This window comes from Eublepharis macularius, chromosome 6, assembly GCF_028583425.1.
Source record: "Eublepharis macularius isolate TG4126 chromosome 6, MPM_Emac_v1.0, whole genome shotgun sequence".
NCBI classification, from domain to species: Eukaryota; Metazoa; Chordata; class Lepidosauria; order Squamata; family Eublepharidae; genus Eublepharis; species Eublepharis macularius.
Window position 1 is genome coordinate 98,380,781 of NC_072795.1, and position 19,750 is coordinate 98,400,530.

Genomic DNA, 19,750 nt, shown 5'->3' on the forward strand with positions numbered 1-19,750 from the left:
TTGCCCTGGGCACCGGCAACCCTAGATCCAGCCCTGACGACTCCACAGATGTTTCCAGTCAGCTCTGCAAGCACATTTCTGAGCTAGACCACAAACCATAAGACTCCTGAACCTAAGTTCAGCCATTTTCTCTCAGAGACCTAGGGCGAAGCTACAAGTGACGAATGACACTTGAACGGCAAGTGTATTTCTCCCTGTTCACTTGCTCTCCACTCAATCCACTTGCTGTTCAAGTGTCATTCGTCACTTGTAGCTTGGCCCCTAGTCTCAGGTTAGCAACTTCCTGACACTGGGATTAGAAGACAAAGCAAAAATAAACATTGCTGTATTCTATACAGGATGATTTCATTTCACATAATTTGGGTCACTTTTGCAAGTGTTCTTAACAAATCAGCATTGTTGTACAATAAAATCTCAGTTAAGGATGTAGTTAGTGGCTAGGGTTTTCAACTGACAGTGGGATGAGGTCACGCCCCCTACTCCATATACGGCAGGGAGGACCCCATTAGTGGCATGATGAAGGCCACAGGAGGGTCACACACAGTCCTCTGGTCTCTAGACATCATCGGTGCTGCCCAGACACCCTCATTTAAATTTATTTTCAATCAGACATTGGAGTCCATTTCCAAATGAATATTCACAGTCTGGGAAAAAAACTCTGAATCCTGAGGTATTCTAGAATTTGATGGTATCTCTGAGTTGTAGGAAACATTTGGAACGGCTGGGGAAATATTATTTCTTAGGAGAGAGAATCTTCCATAGGTAATACTTCACCTTCAGAAATCGATTTCAGAGAGATTACTTAAAGTGTAAAATAATGACTGTATTGAAAGAAAAGGGATGGAATCTGGCCTTTTGAGTGTTCTCTTGATGATTATAACTACTTGAAGATGAGAAACATTAAAAAATGTTCAAAACCGTTTTGTAAAAGTGAATTTCTGGAGGTAATGATTACAAAAAACTCCCAAACCCACACTGTACTGTTGCCATACAATATGGTCCTGTTTAAAACACTGTCAGTAGTTGTTTCAACAACCTGTGGCTATTTTGTGTCCCTCCAGTAATAGTACCATCATTGGTGCTTGTGCCTCCTTTTATACCTGCTCAGGTATTCATTGTGGTGATAATGCTGCCAGGTCAGCTGTCCCTCCAGCAGACCTAACACAAAGGAGCCCCCACTCTGTTCTGCTTGCAGAGCTAAGACGCCCGAGGAGGAAACCTGCCCTGCATACTTATTCCAAAGGAAGAGACTGCTTTTTCTTTTTAATTCTGGAAAGCAGGCAGAGATTCCTGCCTGAGCTTTCTCTCTGGGGAGAGCCCAGGACCATTTCTACATTGCACCAATCTGTTACTGAAGAATCTCCCAGAGATTCTCCCAGCTGCTCCTTTCCTTTGACTGGTGTGGATATAGTATTAGCTGCAAAGAGAGAAGAGAAAGAAGACTAGGTTGTTTTTCAGAGACTCACCTGCCTGGACTTTCCCACTGCAACTGCCAGGCAGCTTTCCTCTCAGAACTTTATTTTGCTTGATTTATTTCAGTCACAGGAGTGTAGAGGGGTGCTTTTTAAAGCTCATGATATAGCTGTGAAATCCCATTCGAAGGCGAAGAACACCGTTGATGGAGATGTGTTAATCCTTTCTAATACACCTGGGTTTTTCTATGGTGAGATTCAGAAATGGATGGATTGGGGAGAGAATCTGAAAACGAGTCCTTGATTGTATGTCCCTCAGCAAGTTCCTTACCCCAGGACCCGTTCCTGCATCCCATGGACTTCATTGAGCCCTGGAATTTTCACCTTATTTCTGCCTTGATGTTTTTGGTGACTTTCCTGTCTCTGTCTGAAAATTTTGCTGTCATCCTGGTGACTGTGAAATTCAAACAGCTGAGACAGCCAGTCAACTATGTCATAGTGAACTTATCTGTGGCTGATTTCCTTGTCTCTTTGATAGGAGGAACCATCAGTTTTTTAACCAATATGAAGGGCTATTTTTATATGGGCCGCTGGGCATGTGTGCTGGAAGGATTTGCAGTGACTTTCTTTGGTAAGCTGAAAGTTTTTATGTATATATAGGACTTTTTGTGGTGGTACTCACTGGTTCTAAGTACTCGTTCCTTTTTGAGGGCCTCTTTCAAGTTTGGAGGGGGTGGAATTGATGAAAATTGGTGCAACCTTTTATTTGAGTACTGGTACTTTTATGTGTGTGTGTGTGTGTGAGTGTATACATTGCACACACATACATTCACACAACTGCATGTTCTTAGCAACCCTAAAGTGACCCTGGCAAATTGCATTCATGTCTTGTACTTATAGAGAGCTAGGGAGCAAAGGAGACCTCTGTGTGTAATTGCTGCAACGTTATCATGCCACAGAGTTGGTACGTCCTCGCTGTCACTGACTTTGCCCTATTAATTATATACAGTAGCACTGGGAAGCAGCATGCTGCGTTTGAGCTGACAAATGAAAACACATGCAGCAGGCCAACATTTGTAACACAGGTTTGTTTATACAGGTTTGCTTATAGAGATTTATCTCCTTTAAAATACTGGAAGGGAGGCCAGTGTGTTACAGAATGCAGGCTGCTTGGAAAGAATAAGGTATGCTTTGGTAGTAAATCTTTTATAACTTGAAGCCTTAATGTTGAAAAATGAAAAATAATGGTGTGGCAACAGGGCTATTGACCAATGAAAGTGTTCTTAGTTGATTAACTACAGCTGTTCATTCAGTTAATTGGTCAATTACTTTGCATCTAATTCCCCCCCAAAGCAGCTCCTGCAATCTACTTGATCTCAGTAATCTTCATATTATACAAGTGCACTTGTACCTAATTTTTCCATCAATAAGAGTTTATTCCAATATGAAAAGTAGTAGTAAATCACGCTTCCTCTATACTATTCACGCAGCTAGAATGCAATTATGATACTCTAGCTATCTGGGCTTTGTTTCTGTGCTTTGTATACTTGATGTGTCTCACATTTTGCCTAGGGAAATTGGGGTTTAGGTTGTCTCATGTGAACAATGACTCACATTTTATTTTCACAGCATATGAACTTGCCTTCTTTCATAACACAAAATTGCTTTATCAAGCCCACTACTAAACTACGTTATGAGTGTCCCCGCTGAAAATGACATCCTTTTGTTGAGAATTCCCCTTTCCCAGCTGAGCAGTTACGATCATCTGAACTTGTGTTCACCACCACCACCACCACCACCACCAGAGGCAGCCAATAACTTGCAATGGGGTAGGGATAACAACAAGAACAACAACACTTGTATATTGCTTTTCTAGATAGATTATGCCCCACTCAAAGCAGTGAGCAAAGTTAGTGTTATTATTATCCCCACAATACAGCTGGGGAGCTGGGCTGAGAGGAGTGGCTTACCAAGGCCACCTGCTGAGCTCATGGCAGTAGTGGGATTCAAACCATTAGAGTGTTTATTTGCTTAATCACTATGTGGTAGTGTCAGGACACAGGCTATATTTTACTACATGGTACTAGAAAAGAAAGGAGGAGAACATGATATGAGGGTGTCATTTTCAGAAGAAGCCTTGCATTTCTCATAAAGGTGTTCTTCTACCCAGTATATGTAGAAAGTGCTATGGGTGAAATCTCATCCAGTGTGGGCACAGATAATGCAGCACTGAAACAGTGTACTGTTATATTTTTAAAAACATCAACCATTTGAAAGTCTTGTCAGAGACAAGTAGTTCATTGGACTGAAGCAGTAAGACTGTTGCTATGATCTGACTATATTGTTATATTCTTTTGGCTGGTACAAGTTCATGGTGAATTGGCTATTTCTTTTATTACAATTTTATTGCACTCAACCATCAAGGAGCTCATGGTGGAGTGCACATGCCTTCATTTTATCCTTAATACAATGCTATGAAGGAAATTGGGCAGAGAGATGCTGACTGGCCCACAAACACTCAAGGGGTTTCAAGGCTGAATAGGGATTTGAACTTAGTTCTCCATGGGCAAAGTCCAACACTCTATCCACTATACTATGCTCTTTTCCTAATAAGACATATTTTCTTTACAGGAATTGTTGCTCTCTGGTCACTAGCTTTGCTTGCATTTGAGCGATACTTTGTGATTTGCCGCCCCTTGGGAAATATGCGCCTCCAGGGGAAGCATGCAGCTCTAGGCATAGCCTTTGTGTGGGTATTCTCCTTTATTTGGACCATTCCTCCTACAATGGGGTGGAGCAGCTACACTACTAGCAAGATTGGCACAACCTGTGAACCCAATTGGTAAGACCGCTCTGGAATGTAATATTTCTTTTGGATCAGCTTTAATCAAAGTATACAGTCCAATGTATTTTGTTTTTATAGGTATTCTGGGGACTACAACGACCACACTTTCATCATTACATTCTTCACCACCTGTTTCATATTGCCATTGTTGGTGATTTTGGTATCCTATGGAAAATTAATGCGGAAACTTAAAAAGGTGGGTGCAAACGATCATAAGAAACATGAAATCACAGTGAATCTTCATGTCAGAAGCCTTTTGTTAAAGAAACACGTTTTAGGCAAAGCATGATTCCAAATGATGGTTGTTGGGGGTTTTCCGGGCTGTCTTGCCGTGGTCTTGGCATTGTAGTTCCTGACGTTTCGCCAGCAGCTGTGGCTGGCATCTTCAGAGGTGTAGCACCAAAAGACAGAGATCTCTCAGACACTGAGAGATCTCTGTCTTTTGGTGCTACACCTCTGAAGATGCCAGCCACAGCTGCTGGCGAAACGTCAGGAACTACAATGCCAAGACCACGGCAAGACAGCCCGGAAAACCCCCAACAACCATCGTTCTCCGGCCGTGAAAGCCTTCGACAATTCATGATTCCAAACTTTGTGATTAGCTGTTGTGCTGACACTGGTGAAGATTTCTAGATCGCTTGCACGTTTCATGATGAGCACTGATGCATACAGTAGTACAACCAATACAATGTCATCAGACAATTAGATGTGCAATCAACCTTCATTTTTCTATCGATCAGTCCTATAGCCCTGATGATGTCACACAGGACATCATTCCTCTTTAAACAAGCACATTCTGTTGTGCGAAGTTTCATCCCCCCGCAAAGCATTGACACAGTTGCAGGCTTGACTTTAGGAGCCATGACAGAGCGGAGGGAGAGGGGTCAGGGGTCAGGGCCCAAAAGTCCAACCACTGGAGGCTCCCAGATGCTTTCAGTTTTTCTTTGCAGCCTTCAACTTTCCATAAGTCCTATTTTTTGTAACTAGAATGCTTTAAGAAAATCTTATTTTCTGTATAAGAACACGAGAGCATTAATGCCGGATCAGACCACTGGTCCATCTACTCCAGCATTCTGTTTCCAACAGTGGCCACTCAGATGCCACAGGGAAGCTCACCAGCAGGGACCATAGACAACAGCTCTCACCTACGGACTGGTCCACAGAATATGACCGAGGTATTCCACCTCTGAAGCTGGAGAATCCATTAGGTTATCCCAGCGAACATCCAATGATAGACCTATCCACAAGTCTGTCAAATCCCCTTTTATAGTTACCTAATGAATGGTCATAGTCAGATATTGTGGCAGCGAGTTTCAGAGATCAATCCCTTGTTTTATGAAGCAGTTCTTTCTTATCTAGTATAGAATCTGTGTCAGTCAGTGACGCTTAAGTTCTAGTATGATGGAGAAAGAGGGTCTCTCTCTTTTTCTTTGCCTTTCTCCACAGTGCGAACTCAAAGCAGTTTACATTTTTCTCCTTCATTTTATCCTCACAACAACCCTGTGAAGTAGGTTAGGCTGAGGACACATGACTGGCTCAAGGTCACCCAGCAAGCTTCCATGGCAGAGCAGGGATTTGAACTGGGGTCTCCTAGTCAGACACTCTAACCACTACACATGCTGGCTACCCAATCCCTCTCTATCACGTGTAATGGTGTATACCTCTATCTTGTCTCTCTCCTTCCACTTTTTTATGAAATAAAATAAATCCAGATTCTATAGCCTTCCCTCAAGGGTGGTGAGAAGAGCTTAAAAAGTGAACGTCTCCTGCTGGAACAGCTTGCATAATTTTTGAGTCATGCACCTCTTGAAATAAGTCAAGCATACTTTATTTCTGGCTACCATGGTGGGGCCACAATGTCTGGCACTAGTGGCCACATGATCAACCCCACCATCTGGCAACTTTGTTGGCACTGACCTGTGCAAGGAGAAGTGCTGGCTTGTGTGGGTCCTCTAGAACTCCAAGATGGGGGTCCTCTTTAAGGCGGTTAAGGATGGCTTCCTCAACATCAGTGTGAAGATAGCAGGAGACAAGAGAATCTACAAAGTAGACAGAGATGTGGAGAATACACTATTTTTGCTCACATGCTGAAGTTTTGCTTCAGCAACCAGATATCCACCATGATTCCAAAGATAGTGAGTTTACTACTGAAAGGTCCAAAAGGAAAAGATCTGGAGATAGAAAATGAGGCCAAATCCAGGAAACAAAGCATTGTGGTTGTCAATATTATGTATCAAACTTGAATGAGGAATCATGGTGTAGCAGGCTATCTTGTTCCCAAGAATTGAGACCAGACAGAATCTTCAGGAAGGAATGATGTTTATTGCCGGCAGAGCTCAGTGTGGCTATCACCACAAAGAACTGAGCTCCAGTATAAGTAAGCAACCTCTCTGATATAGCACAGCTTACAGTTACGTCACAGAAGGTGGTCATTCACTAGCTAACGGTTATAATTTGTTTATCATTATCTAGCTCCATCATCAAGATCATTGCCCCAGACATGACCTTTCCTTAGTGCAGCATAAATTCAGACATATTCTCATAAATCATCAGTCTTGTCTTTTAAGCAGTCTATTCTGAGATACACAATGCTGTAACTTCCTCTTTTCCCGAGCTACAAGCTTCCTGTTTCAACAGTATCTAGCTGAGTCAGCTTGTCAGCTGTATTTTATACTGAAGAAAGATTTACCTAATCCTTCTAAATGTTAGTTAATCAGAACAGTATTATAACACTTATTAGTTAATAAAACAATTTCCTCGGTCCTAAAACAACTTCCTTGGTCTACATAAATTCAATTAGCTAAGAATAACAGACAGTGTTAAATTTAAGCAAGAGACAAGCTGTTTGAAGCAAGCTGAAAGTGATTAGAGAGACCATTGTTCATAACTATTGGCTATGTGTTAAATTTACCAATTTCCTCGGCTACATTTCCCCCCTTTTCGGCCTTGATAGCGAAGCAGAAGAGGCCGAACAATAACAGTATATCTTCCCTCTAGGGTCAATACGCCTCCTCCTCTTCATCAGGTCCTGAGGACTCTAAGCTGCGCATTTTAAGTAAGCGCACCCTTTCTGGGGACAGTGTCAGTAATTGGGCCGCAGGTGGGGCTCCCTTACTGGGCAGAGGCGACACTGGAGTTGCTAACATTGTCAATTTTTGAAACAGTAGACTGTATTAAGCAAATAATGCATGAAATATAACAAGGAAGAAATATAATTTCAGTTAGAGCACACCCCCACTAAGAGCAAAGCCTTTTCTACCAGCTTTCCCTTAAGATAACACACACCAGCAAGATACTTATGATGACATTGATCAGAAATTAAGTCTGGATATAATGTTAGGATGCCTCTCTTGTGGTGGCATCTCCTGGAGTGGGAGAGCAGGAGGAGTAGACAGGAAACAACGAGGACAAGGTGTATTATTATAATGCTGACAGCCACAGTCAGGACAAACTATTTCTTGGATACCTGTCCTAAACTTATAGAAGCAATAGAAAAGGAAAACAAAACACAGGAAAAGTGCACAACCAGTAAAAGTATAGGAGAAAACACGAAAAAACATTAACTGTTACTGTAGTCCACCGATGATCAAAGCTTCAGCTGTGGGTAGACTAGCCAGCCCAGGAGTGGCTAGACCAGAGCTTCTTCAGAACCTGAACAGCCTTCTGGAGTGCTCAGGTACCAGGCCCCGGAACTGTTGCCTGTGAATCTCAGCCTTTTCCGGTAGGCTGAGATCCAGAGGGTAGCTTCTTCAGTCAGAGACGGAGGGCATCGTCTGGACAGATCTCTGAAACTCAAGGCGTGGCAGCAGGTTTAATATTAGTCCAATGAACTCAAGCTGCAATGCCTTTTACCTTTACAGCAGTGGGAGTTGCTAACAGGACAGTGTATGGGCCCTTCTATTTAGGTCCCATTAGAATTACTTGCCAGTCCTTTACCCAAATCTCATCTTTTGGCTGAAACTTATGGACTGGATTAAACACTGGCAAAGGCTATTGTTTTCCTACATACTTTTGAATTTTCTGCAAAGTTTTGCCCAGGGACACAACTTGTTCCCTGAGTCACAGATCTCTCAACTGACAAGGGTTTCCTGTAACACCTTGTAAATAGGAGGTGGCCTACCAAACATTAACTCAAATGGGGACATTTTCAAATAACTGCTGGCAGACCCCACCGTCTTACAATTTTCTTTAAGAGACACCGAACTACCTCTTTGGCCTTTTCAGTTTTACAAGGAAATGCTTTTACTTACCCAAAATATGAGTCAACAAACACTAACAAGTATCGGAATACTTGGTACCGTGGCAATTCAGTAAAATCTACAACTAGTGACTGAAATGGCAGAGACCCCGGGGGTTGGAACTCAGGAGGTGGACCTGGTCCTTGTCGGGGGTTGTTTCTGGCACACACGACACAACTTCTGGAAACAGCTGCACACAGTCCATGTAGTTTATATACAAATCCTTGTTTAGTAACTCTGCTATTGCTGACTTTCCATAATGAGTGGCTTCATGGACAGCTTTTACTACCGCATGAGCAATTGATTCTGGCCCAAAGAGTCTTCTATCTGGAAACTGAAGCCAGCCATCACATCTCTGGGTATTCTGAGGACTAGCCTAGTCTTCCTCCTCATGGGAATACTTTGGAGTCCAATCAGACATCTGGACTTGGAAGAGAGGGCACTGAAGACTCAACGACTGTAAATACTCTTCCCTGGCAGCCGCCTTAGCTGCTTCATCTGCCCGACGGTTCCCTTTTACCACTGGGCTCAGTGGCTTCTGGTGGGCACGGCAGTGCATAACAGCCACTTTCAGTGGGGCATTTACGGCTTGGAGCAGTTGCAAAATCTCAGGTCCATTTTTAATTCCTCTCCCTGAAGCAGTAATGAGGCCCTTTTCTTTATACAAAGCTCCATGGGCATGCAGGGTCAGAAATGCATATTTAGAGTCAGTCCAAATATTAACTTTCAATTCCTCAGCTAGCTGAAGGGCTCTGGTTAACGCAATAAGTTCAGTTTTCTGAGCAGAGGTATTAGGTGGCAAGGGTTTAGCTTTTATATTCTTAGTCCAAGTTACTACTGCATACCCTGCCTTTTTAACCCCATTTTCGACAAAGCTGCTGCCGTCAGTAAAATAATCAATATCTGGGTTTGGCATGGGACATTAGTCAGGTCCTTTCGGCTACAGTAAACTTCATCAGTGGTTCGGAGACAATCAAGGGTTGGGCTCTCCTCATCTACTGGCAGTAAGGATGCTGAGTTGAGAGCACTAATTACAGTTAGCTTCACTTGTGGGTTTTCAGCAATCCCTGATACGTGGTTATGCATACATTTGTGAACGAATCTCTTCCCTGTAGTCCATCAGGGCGAGCACAGAATGTGGGACTTTAACACAGACCTTCTGTCCCAAAGTCAGCTTCTGCGAATCTTTGACTAGCTCTGCTGTGGCTGCTACTGCACGGAGACAAGCTGGCCAGCCTTTTGCTACAGCATCCAACTGCTTAGACAGGTATGCTACTGGCCTCTCCCAATTTCCCAGATGCTGGGTTAATACTCCAGCTGCTGTGCCATTCCTCTTATGCACAGAAGAGCAAAAAGGCTTCATAAGGTCTGGCAGACCCAGGGCAGGGGCTTCCAGCAACTGTCCTTTAAGAGTCTGGAATGCTTGCTTCTGCTCTTTTCCCCACAGAAAAAGGATCCCGTTCTCCCCCCTTTGTAGCTTCATAAAGGGGCTTTGCTGTTTCTGCAAAGTTGGGAATCCAAATTTGGCAATACCCTGCAGACCCCAGAAATTCTCGCACTCGCCTTCTGGAGGAGGGCTCTGGAATGGAGCAGACTGCTTCCTTGCATTCATGGCCCAGGGGCCTGATTCCTTCTGATGTATCAAATCCCAAATATTTTACTTGGGGCTGACAGAGCTGTGCTTTCTTCTGTGACACTTTGTAGCCAGCTTTGTATATCACCTTTAGCAACTTCTGGGTAGCCTCATAACAAATCCCCTTACAATGATTGTTTTATCTGTCACTGGGACTACTGGCTGAGTTACTACTGAACGTTCAGCTTCAGTGTCCACTAAGAAAGAAATATTTTGGCTTCCCATGCAAATTTTAACCATGGGCTCCTGGGGGCCAAGATTGTAGGTGCTCAGTCTGGCCTATGCCTCCCATTCTTCGTCCCATTCAGAGTTTATTTGCCACCCATATTTGTTCTCTCTTAATGCTGCTTCCATGGCTGGTCCTCATCTTTTATACATTCCATCTCGGACTTCCCCTTGGCTCTGGGGGTCCCATCTCGTCCTCTTCTATCATCTCATCCTCTTCCACATCCCCTGATACTCTGTAGCCTCTCTTTGCACTCATCTTTCCAGTGCCCTCTTTTAAAACACCACGCACATGTTTCAAAATCTAGGGGCTGCTTGCCTCCTCTTCTCTCTCTCAGGGTACCCCCCATACGTCCCCTTCCAGGGGGTACTGTCCCTCTTGGGGCTGCTGGGCCGGTGCTACAGCCAGCAATTCTGCCTTCTTTTTCATTTTCCTATCAGTCTCTCTTTGTGCTTCCTGTTCACAATTAGAAAAAACTTTATGGGCAATTTCAAGCAGCTGCTCTATATTCATTCCCACGAACCCTTCTTGCTTCTGTATTTTCCTTCTAATGTCCCCTGCTGCTTGGGTGACAAAAGTGTTCAAAACCATTCTCCTATTTTCTTCTGCTTCTGGGACATAGGGAGTGTATTGACGGTAGGTCTGGTAGACCCTTTCTAGAAAAGCACCAGGAGGCTCATTTGGTCCTTGTTGACACTCTTGTATTTTTCTCATATCAGTTGCCTTTTTCCCTGCAGCCTTTATTCCTTGCATCAGGGCTTGCTGGTACCTGGTTAGTTTAGCCATGCCTCCCTCTTTTTCTAGCTCTGGGATATCTTTATACTCATCTTCTGCCTCTGCATCTTCTTTCCGTGTCTGAGATCTGGTTTTGGCAGGGATAGCATTGGAGGGGTTTCTTGGTCCACCCACAGATCCCCCTACTTGCTCTTTTACAGGCCCTTCCACTCTCTCTCCTCCTCTAGGCAGTGAGGGAGCATATGGTGGTGGGGGCACCTCTTCTTCTTGGGTTTGTTTAACAGGTTTAGCCTTTGGCTGGAGTCTAGCTTCTAGAGGGGCAGTGGGGCAGGCAGTATCTCGCTTTGCTGGCACCACCGGGTAGATGCCTCCCTTTGGTGGTCGCCTTCTTGACTGTGGATTCATCCTCCTTCCTTTCCCTAGGGCCATAAGCTGCACCTCCTTCTTCCTAGCCCGGTACCCCGGCCAGTTCTTTACCCAGGGAGGGGGATTCAAACAAGTATCAAACCATGACTGTGCATATATAATCTGATCATCATGATACTTAAGAATAAAGAGATAAACATTTAGGGCAGTTGTTTCATCAAATGTCACTTCCTTTGGCCAGCCTAAATCAAATGTAGGCCACTCTAAAGTACAGAAAATTTCCAACAGATCAGGGGTTGGATTCTCCCCTGACTGGACCCATCCTCTATACACCTCCTGGAAATGTTTCAACATCAATTCCAGGGGGGTATTTTCTGGGGATGAGCATGAACCACCCATTATCAACACAGAGCCCAGACAAGACAAGACAGACTAGGGAGAACAAATAACAGCAAGAAACAGTAGGGGGTCTGTTTCTCAGGGGTCCCTACGCAAACGCTTCTCGTCTTTGACGACCTGACGAAGTCGCCCAGCCAGGAACTGCGTCTCAGAGATTCAATACACCGATCGCCCTAGGGCGTTCCACTCGTGTCATTCACACGACAAGTTTCCAACCCAGTACCTACAGCAACAGCGGGTTCGGAAGAGTCCCACCGACTCCCCTACTTGGGCCGTGCTAGGGGGTGATCAAGCCCCTCTTCGTTTCAAAAGGAAACGGTAACCCCAGTTACTCCATACTTACTTGTCCTGGGACTTCCCTGGATCACTCGTTCCTGATTCCGTCACCGGGTCGTTGACGCCCCAGTGGCGCACCGCTGACACCCGAGGAAGGCAGGGCCTGCTCCTGAAAAACTCAGGGGGCGCCCACAGGTCCACTACCAGTCTGGAACCAGCGGCCACGGACTGGGGGTCAAGGGGGCACCCCAATGGTCCCCTCAATCCCGGAAGAACGAGCCCCCAAAATGTAGCAGGCTATCTTGTTCCCAAGAATTGAGACCAGACAGAATCTTCAGGAAGGAATGATGTTTATTGCCGGCAGAGCTCAGTGTGGCTATCACCACAAAGAACTGAGCTCCAGTATAAGGAAGCAACCTCTCTGATATAGCACAGCTTACAGTTACGTCACAGAAGGTGGTCATTCACTAGCTAACGGTTATAATTTGTTTATCATTATCTAGCTCCATCATCAAGATCATTGCCCCAGACATGACCTTTCCTTAGTGCAGCATAAATTCAGACATATTCTCATAAATCATCAGTCTTGTCTTTTAAGCAGTCTATTCTGAGATACACAATGCTGTAACTTCCTCTTTTCCCGAGCTACAAGCTTCCTGTTTCAACAGTATCTAGCTGAGTCAGCTTGTCAGCTGTATTTTATACTGAAGAAAGATTTACCTAATCCTTCTAAATGTTAGTTAATCAGAACAGTATTATAACACTTATTAGTTAATAAAACAATTTCCTCGGTCCTAAAACAACTTCCTTGGTCTACATAAATTCAATTAGCTAAGAATAACAGACAGTGTTAAATTTAAGCAAGAGACAAGCTGTTTGAAGCAAGCTGAAAGTGATTAGAGAGACCATTGTTCATAACTATTGGCTATGTGTTAAATTTACCAATTTCCTCGGCTACAATGGCCCTCTCTTGATTGTTTGAATCTATTGTTGTTGGTATATTATCAGTGCATCTGAAAGCCACTTTACATGTATGACTGAAAAGTTGTGCATAAGTGTTTTCAATAAATAAAAATCTGCTACCCTACAAATGCTGGGTATCAGCCTACATACATGCAGCATGAACATAAATAGTCTCTGTTTGCCCAGAATCACTCAATGCATAGAGGCTGGGAGTGGAGCCTGTCAGTAAGAGCCCCATTTCCTTTCATCTGTGCATTGTCTACAAATTTTCAGAACATCTCAATAGGACTTGCCTTGAGATGAAGCAGGCCATGAGGCTCCTATTCAAATTAGAAGAAAAAACCACTTCAAAGAAAAATCTCTGAAATATCTCGGCATATCTTTTATTCACTATCTTGCTGTCTGAGTGCTATGTAATTCTGAAAATCCAGGAAGATCTGTGACAAGGTAAATTTTTTTACTCATCCTGACTAGACATGGGTACGAACAGCATTACGAACAGAAAAAACCCACGAACAGCCTAATCTGCTGTTCTTGAAAAAGCTGTTTGTGAGGCCCCATCCTAAACAAACAGGAGGTCTTTGCAAGCCTAGGTCCTTGCCTTCAGCAGCCCTTCATAAAGTCAGACAGTCTGGCACCTGCAATCAATCCCCTTGGCAACCAGAGGGAGGGAGGGACTGAACTCTGTCTGAACTCCTTCTAGCTTTCCTTCTGGCTGTAACCCTTCAAAGTACTTCCAGCAGAGAGTCCTGTTTTTGCCATTGTGAAAAGAAAATGACAGCCAATGGGGAGACCCACAGACCATGCCTTTCCCGGGGTGCAGTCTCTCTGAAACTTGGGGGGTCATCAGAGGACAGTGAGGACTATGTCCCCTGCAAATTTGGTGGGTATTGGACATTGAGAAGGTCACTTTTGTAACCCCTCAAACTAGCTGCCTGCAGACACTGCTGGTTTTGCCAGGACAGGGCCCTTTAAACTATCAGCTGGCAGGCGGAAGGGGAGAATCCCCCCCTGCCCCCTGCCAGGTGATAGTTTAAAGGGATCTTTAAAGGGCCAGGTAAGTGGATTGGAGGGGAGGGGGGCTAAGTGGGGGTTTGGGGGTGGGGGTGGTTCTGGCCTCCACAAACAATGAACAACGAACATGTCTGGGAACAGTTCATGTTCATCCATGTTCGTTGTTCGTTGTTCGTGGATGGCAACAAATGACAAACAGGGTGTTCGGATTTTTTTCCCATTCGTGCCCATGTGTAATCCTGACAGAAGAAAGGGAAGGTGAGATCCATCCATAGCAAACACAGAGCAGAAATAGCAAGTTCCTGTTTTTGCCTTAGGTCAGTCTTGCTGAAAGCCGTGTAAATACTTATCTACTAAGGCTGTAGCTGCAGATGAGTGGGGAACTTGGCAGGGTCTTTGGTCTTCTTTAGGGTAATTGTGACTTGACAGATGAATGCTGAGTAAGTATCATTACTTTGCTGGTGGTCTTGATCAGGTCTCTCTTTATTCCCCCCCCCCAAGGTTTCAGACACTCAGGGCAGATTAGGTTCTACAAGAAAGCCGGAAAGACAAGTTACTCGGATGGTTGTTATTATGATCCTTGCGTTTTTAATCTGCTGGTCTCCGTATGCTGCCTTTTCCATCCTAGTCACTGCCTGGCCGTCTATTGAACTGGATGCTCGTCTTGCTGCCATCCCAGCTTTCTTTTCCAAAACAGCAACAGTGTATAATCCAATTATCTATGTTTTTATGAACAATCAGGTAGTGTATGCCTCTTGTTTGGGTATTTAAATTGAATCAATTGTGTTTGGGGCTTTCACATTTTAATTACTTGTTTTTATCTGCGTATGGCCCCATAATTAATTTATAATTGTCTTTTATTCCACTTGTCATTTCCATTATAGATTCTGGATGCAATCCAAATCATATTTACTCCAGAGTAGACTGATTAAAGTCAGTTTCAGCATTTCAAGCTAAGGGGGCCAGAGATTGCAGTATACATTGACAGAAACCATAAAAAAATGTTATTTAATCAGTCCTCTACGGGAGGCACTCACTTAACAGATGAGATGGCTTAACCAATTAAAAATGTTAGCAGTCTTAAATTTCCATTTATGGGCCTAAATACACAGTGGTCTCTTTGAGGAGGCCACTGAAATATGCTTATGTGTGGAAGCAGCTCAACACGATGGCTGGATGGTAACTTAAGCCCTGCTTACCATATGGAATATCTACTTTGCATGAAGAGCCTTCATACCAATAGCAGGAACACCTCATGGAAATATTTTTCAGCTTTCTCCTTCTCCACCTAATGGCATAATAATAAGCATGACTCTTTGGTGCTTATTGATATTAACCAACAATACTGCAATAGGCCTATAATGCAAAATAAAAGGCAGTACTTTGTTTGTTCAACAAAACTCTGACCTGTATCCTACCACTCTGCTCAGCAATGTTTGAATCCTTTCTCCAGCCTAAAGAGTCTTTCTCCATCTTAAGTGGCTCTTCCTCCAGCAGAACACACACTTAACTTAGAGAAGAAGGCTCCTTAGGGAAAAGGTTTCGAACTTTGTGTAGCAGCACAGTGGAAGAATACAGGATTTTGTCAACGAAGCAAGTCACACTGTTTGATTTGGAACACTCTGACTTCCTGATGAGTGAGTGTGAAATTCAGTTCCTTAAAGGGAGGAGAAGCAGCTCTGCATATCCTCAAGGGTTCTCTCAGAGCCAAGCTACAAGTGACGCCTTACACAGGTTGGACACTTGTCAGCTTCCCTCAAGTTTTGATGGGAAATGTAGGCATCCTGGTCTTGCAGGTGTAATGGAGAGCCAAGCTGCAAGACCAGGATGCCTACATTTCCCACCAAAACTTGAGGTAAGCTGACAAGTGTCCAACCTGTGTAAGGCATCACTTGTAGCTTGGCTTTCATTTATTCATTCCCATGTTCTAGGACTGAATAACAGGTTCTGGAGTACAGTGCTGAAGAGACCTGCTTCAAATTGAGCTCTTCATGATATTATAATAAGTCAAGTCTTTTACAGTGTTCAGAATAAGCAGGATACTTTTATCTCAGGATTCCTTCTTGATACCATAAATAAGTGTATATTTTAATCATAATATCTGGACATCGAATTTCTGTTCAGCCAACAGAATTTCTGTTATGAATTTGTCTAATCCCTCTTTAAAGCAATGGAAGCTCTCAGCTTTGGGTTAGCTGGAACGGGGGGGGGGGAGTTTTTTTAAAGTTTAAATTGCCCTTGGAGAAGATGGTCACATGGCCGGTGGCCCTGCCCCCTGATCTCCAGACAGAGGGGAGTTTAGATTGCCCTACGTGCCGCTGGAGTGGCACGGAGGGCAATCTAAACTCCCCTCTGTCTGGAGATCAGGAGGCGGGGCCACCGGCCATGTGACCATTTTCAAGAGGTGCCGGAACTCCGTTCCACCACATTCCAGCTGAAAAAAAGCCCTGATAATATGTATAGAAATTAGAGTTGCTGTAGGTTATCAAAGCGATAGTGTCAATTTACGTGATGATACAACCACAAGGTTTTTAATACAAAGAGGTATAGAAATATGTCATCTTTGGAATTGCATTAATCACTTTGGCTCTTTCACTTATAGTTCCGGAGATGTCTAATCCAGCTGTTCCAATGCAGTAACCAAGATATTATGGTTTCCAATGTGAATCCAGTTTCAGATAGAGTGACACTGAGCCACAACAGAAATTGTGGAGAGATGCCCACCTTAGGAGCACAACTTACTGTCTTCAGCCAGAGAAGTGCAGAGGAACACAGCAGTTGCCGTTCTTTTGCCCAGCTGGCCATTTCAGAAAGCAAAGTTTGTCCAATGTGAATGCAAAAGTGCATCAAGTGGCTCAAAATCAGAACATTTCATTGTCAGAATTCATTTGTGCAAGGTGGTGGCCAGTAAAAATACCAAATAAAGAAAATGCTCTGTAGTTACCGAATTAAACATTTATCCTCACTTGGGTTTTGCGCAATGGTTTCTAATGAGCAGGCATTAATTTTATATGGCCTGGTAGAATGGAAGAACAAGTTATGTGAATATGTGTCAATTGCAAAATTCACATTATATATACACAATAGACCTATCCAAGAATTCCAGGAAAAACAAAATATTTTTTGATTATCTAGCTGAAAACTAAGAATAATTAAGAACAACTATTATTAAATATGATGGTTGACAGAAATATATTTAAATAGAAGTAGAGAATTATGGGCAAGTTCTATATAGGTATATGATTTAATTAATGACCATTTGATTTAATGGGTAGTAGTTTCATTATGTTTCTCTCATGTAAGATTTAGATGTTGTGTTTAGATTAATATATGATCGAGATGGTTATTGACAATGACTGTAAAAATATTATTTGGATGACTATATGATGTAGTTATGTTTTTTGTGTATATGTTTGAGTTTATTGTCTGAAATAAATGAAAAACTTTTTTTAAAAAAACCAATAATAATGCCAGAAAGCATCAAGCATTTTGACAAGATGTTGTCTTCTTATTTCAAGATAGAGGACTCCAGCAGAGTCCGTGTTAAGGCAGATTATGTTATGCCTCAGGAGTCATTTTGGACTGCCATTCACTTTGTTCTAAGTGCTATGTGTGAGTTTGGGGGCAAAGAGACAAGCTGGGCTGTGGACACTTCCTGTCCTCTGGCTTCCTGCTTGCCTGTCCTGTCTTCCCCAAAGAAGAAAACCAAAGGAATTCTATTCCTGCTGCAGACCTGACTGGATGAATCACTTTCTGCTCTCCTCATCTTGTCTTCTTTTGTGAGGAGAGATAAGAAAGAGAAGGCCTGTTTTCTTCTCTCATACTTTCCATCCTTCATATTCTGCTGGGTGGGAAAGAAGAAGTGAGAGTTCGGAGAAGGGATTGAACTGTTTGTGTTTTGCTTTGCCTTATAACGTTCTGCATCTGTTAGGAATCTGAATATTCAAATCCCCTGTTATCAATTTAAATAAAGCAATCTTCTGCATCATTGACTCAAATATACACAGCTTGCTATGATAGGTGGGGAGAGGTATAAGACTAGGCTGTCGAACTGAGGGTCATGTGGCACATTATGAGGAGCAAGATCTGGGTCCAATAGCTATTGCGCCCAGATCTTACTCTTTGACTGCAGAACAACAGAGCTACCCACATAAAACTATTTTCATGCTTTGTGCAGGTCAATGGATATACATGGTGTCCATAATATGGGCCAATCTTCCTCTCCATAGATCTTTTCTCCCGTGGAGTATTTCCATGGTTGTACATGGTAGTGACTTATTTTGATGTAGAAACTCTTGGCACAATGTGGCTAGCTTATTCACTGAAAAGCTCTTATGTATTATGACTGCTTTTATGGAGCTTAAGAATGTGTTTCCAGCAACTTCTATAGGAGGCTTAATATAAGAATAATGAGACACAGTTACGATCTGATCCAAACAGACACTTTGGGAACTTACTTTCAATCTGTCTTCAATATTGCAGTGTAGTATAAGTGAACTGTATCCTCCAATTCTAATTTAATAGGGGTGTGCAGTGTTTCAGTTCTGAGGGGTTCCGGAATAATTCCATTTCATCACTGGTTTGTCTCGGATTGGCTGGTGCTGGCTTGGAACTGATTCATTTGGTTTTTTCATTTTCATGAGTTTTGGCCCATTGTGCATGCATTAACTGTGGATGCGCACACACGTTATTCTTTTCAAGGGATGGAAGGAGGCCCTGGGGTAGCTCTTTTTGCATGTAACGGCACCAAAATTGCACAGAACACAGACTTCCCTCTAAACCATCGACCCACTGAGTCTGAGAGCAGAGTTCTGTGTTTATGAACCCTGAGGAATGCTTGAGGAAGGCATGCATCAAGGCAAATGTTGAGCTGTGCATGCATGCCTGCACTGTCCTTTTCAAAGAGAGGGAGTTGGGGAAACAAGACTGTATTTCCGCTTAATCAAAAACCACATTGTCCAAAATCCCTTGATCCAGTGAGTTTCTCCGCAAGAACATGAAAACTCACACAACAATGGACCCCAAAGAAGGCGAGTGCTGGCGGGCACACACAGCAGAAAACTTACTAGCAACGCAGTGCTGGCATGGCATGCCAGCATGGCCTGCAAAGTGGAAAGTGCTCCACTGGCAAACAGCACAGCACAGCAAAGTTTTTTAAAAATTGCTTCTTTACGTTGTGTTTCCCTGTGCCTTGCAGTTTCATTTCAGTGATGAGAGGTGACTCTTCTTCACCTCAATCTACTTTGCAGCAGCCCAGGACTCCCTGTTTAAATCTGCCAGCCATTGGCCTGTCCTTGCACTGTGCCTAAAAGCGCTCAGAAAGAGAGGGCTTGATGTCAGTTTTTCCCTCATGGAAAGAGAAGTAGAGGGAGGATGGCCCTATTTCCCCCTGGTTTTTACTAGTAAAAATGGGAGACTGGATGGGTTACCGCCAGTCTCCCTTTCTGACTAAAACTGTTAACTCAGCGTTAACTAAAGAAGATGACAAAATGGCTGGAAGAACTCAAGTCTCCTTGCTGTGCCAAAAACTAAACAATCTGACCAGATCGGTACTTCCTAATGAAATACTGGAAAGACTTGGATCTGGAAAGACTTGCGTGTGCGAGTGTACAAGCCTGCTACCTCTTCTTCATTTAACACAGG

General features: G+C 43.4%; 1 protein-coding gene across 1 annotated transcript; it reads left to right on the top strand.

Annotated features, from left to right (window-relative positions):
* The first annotated feature begins 1,676 nt into the window (after positions 1-1,676).
* Positions 1,677-16,940, top strand: LOC129332201 (opsin-VA-like). Its single transcript, XM_054983135.1, has 5 exons — positions 1,677-2,043; positions 4,044-4,254; positions 4,336-4,453; positions 14,609-14,848; positions 16,710-16,940. The coding sequence occupies exons 1-5, from the start codon at positions 1,677-1,679 to the stop codon at positions 16,938-16,940; spliced, it is 1,167 nt and encodes a 388-aa protein (XP_054839110.1).
* The last annotated feature ends 2,810 nt before the right edge of the window (positions 16,941-19,750 follow it).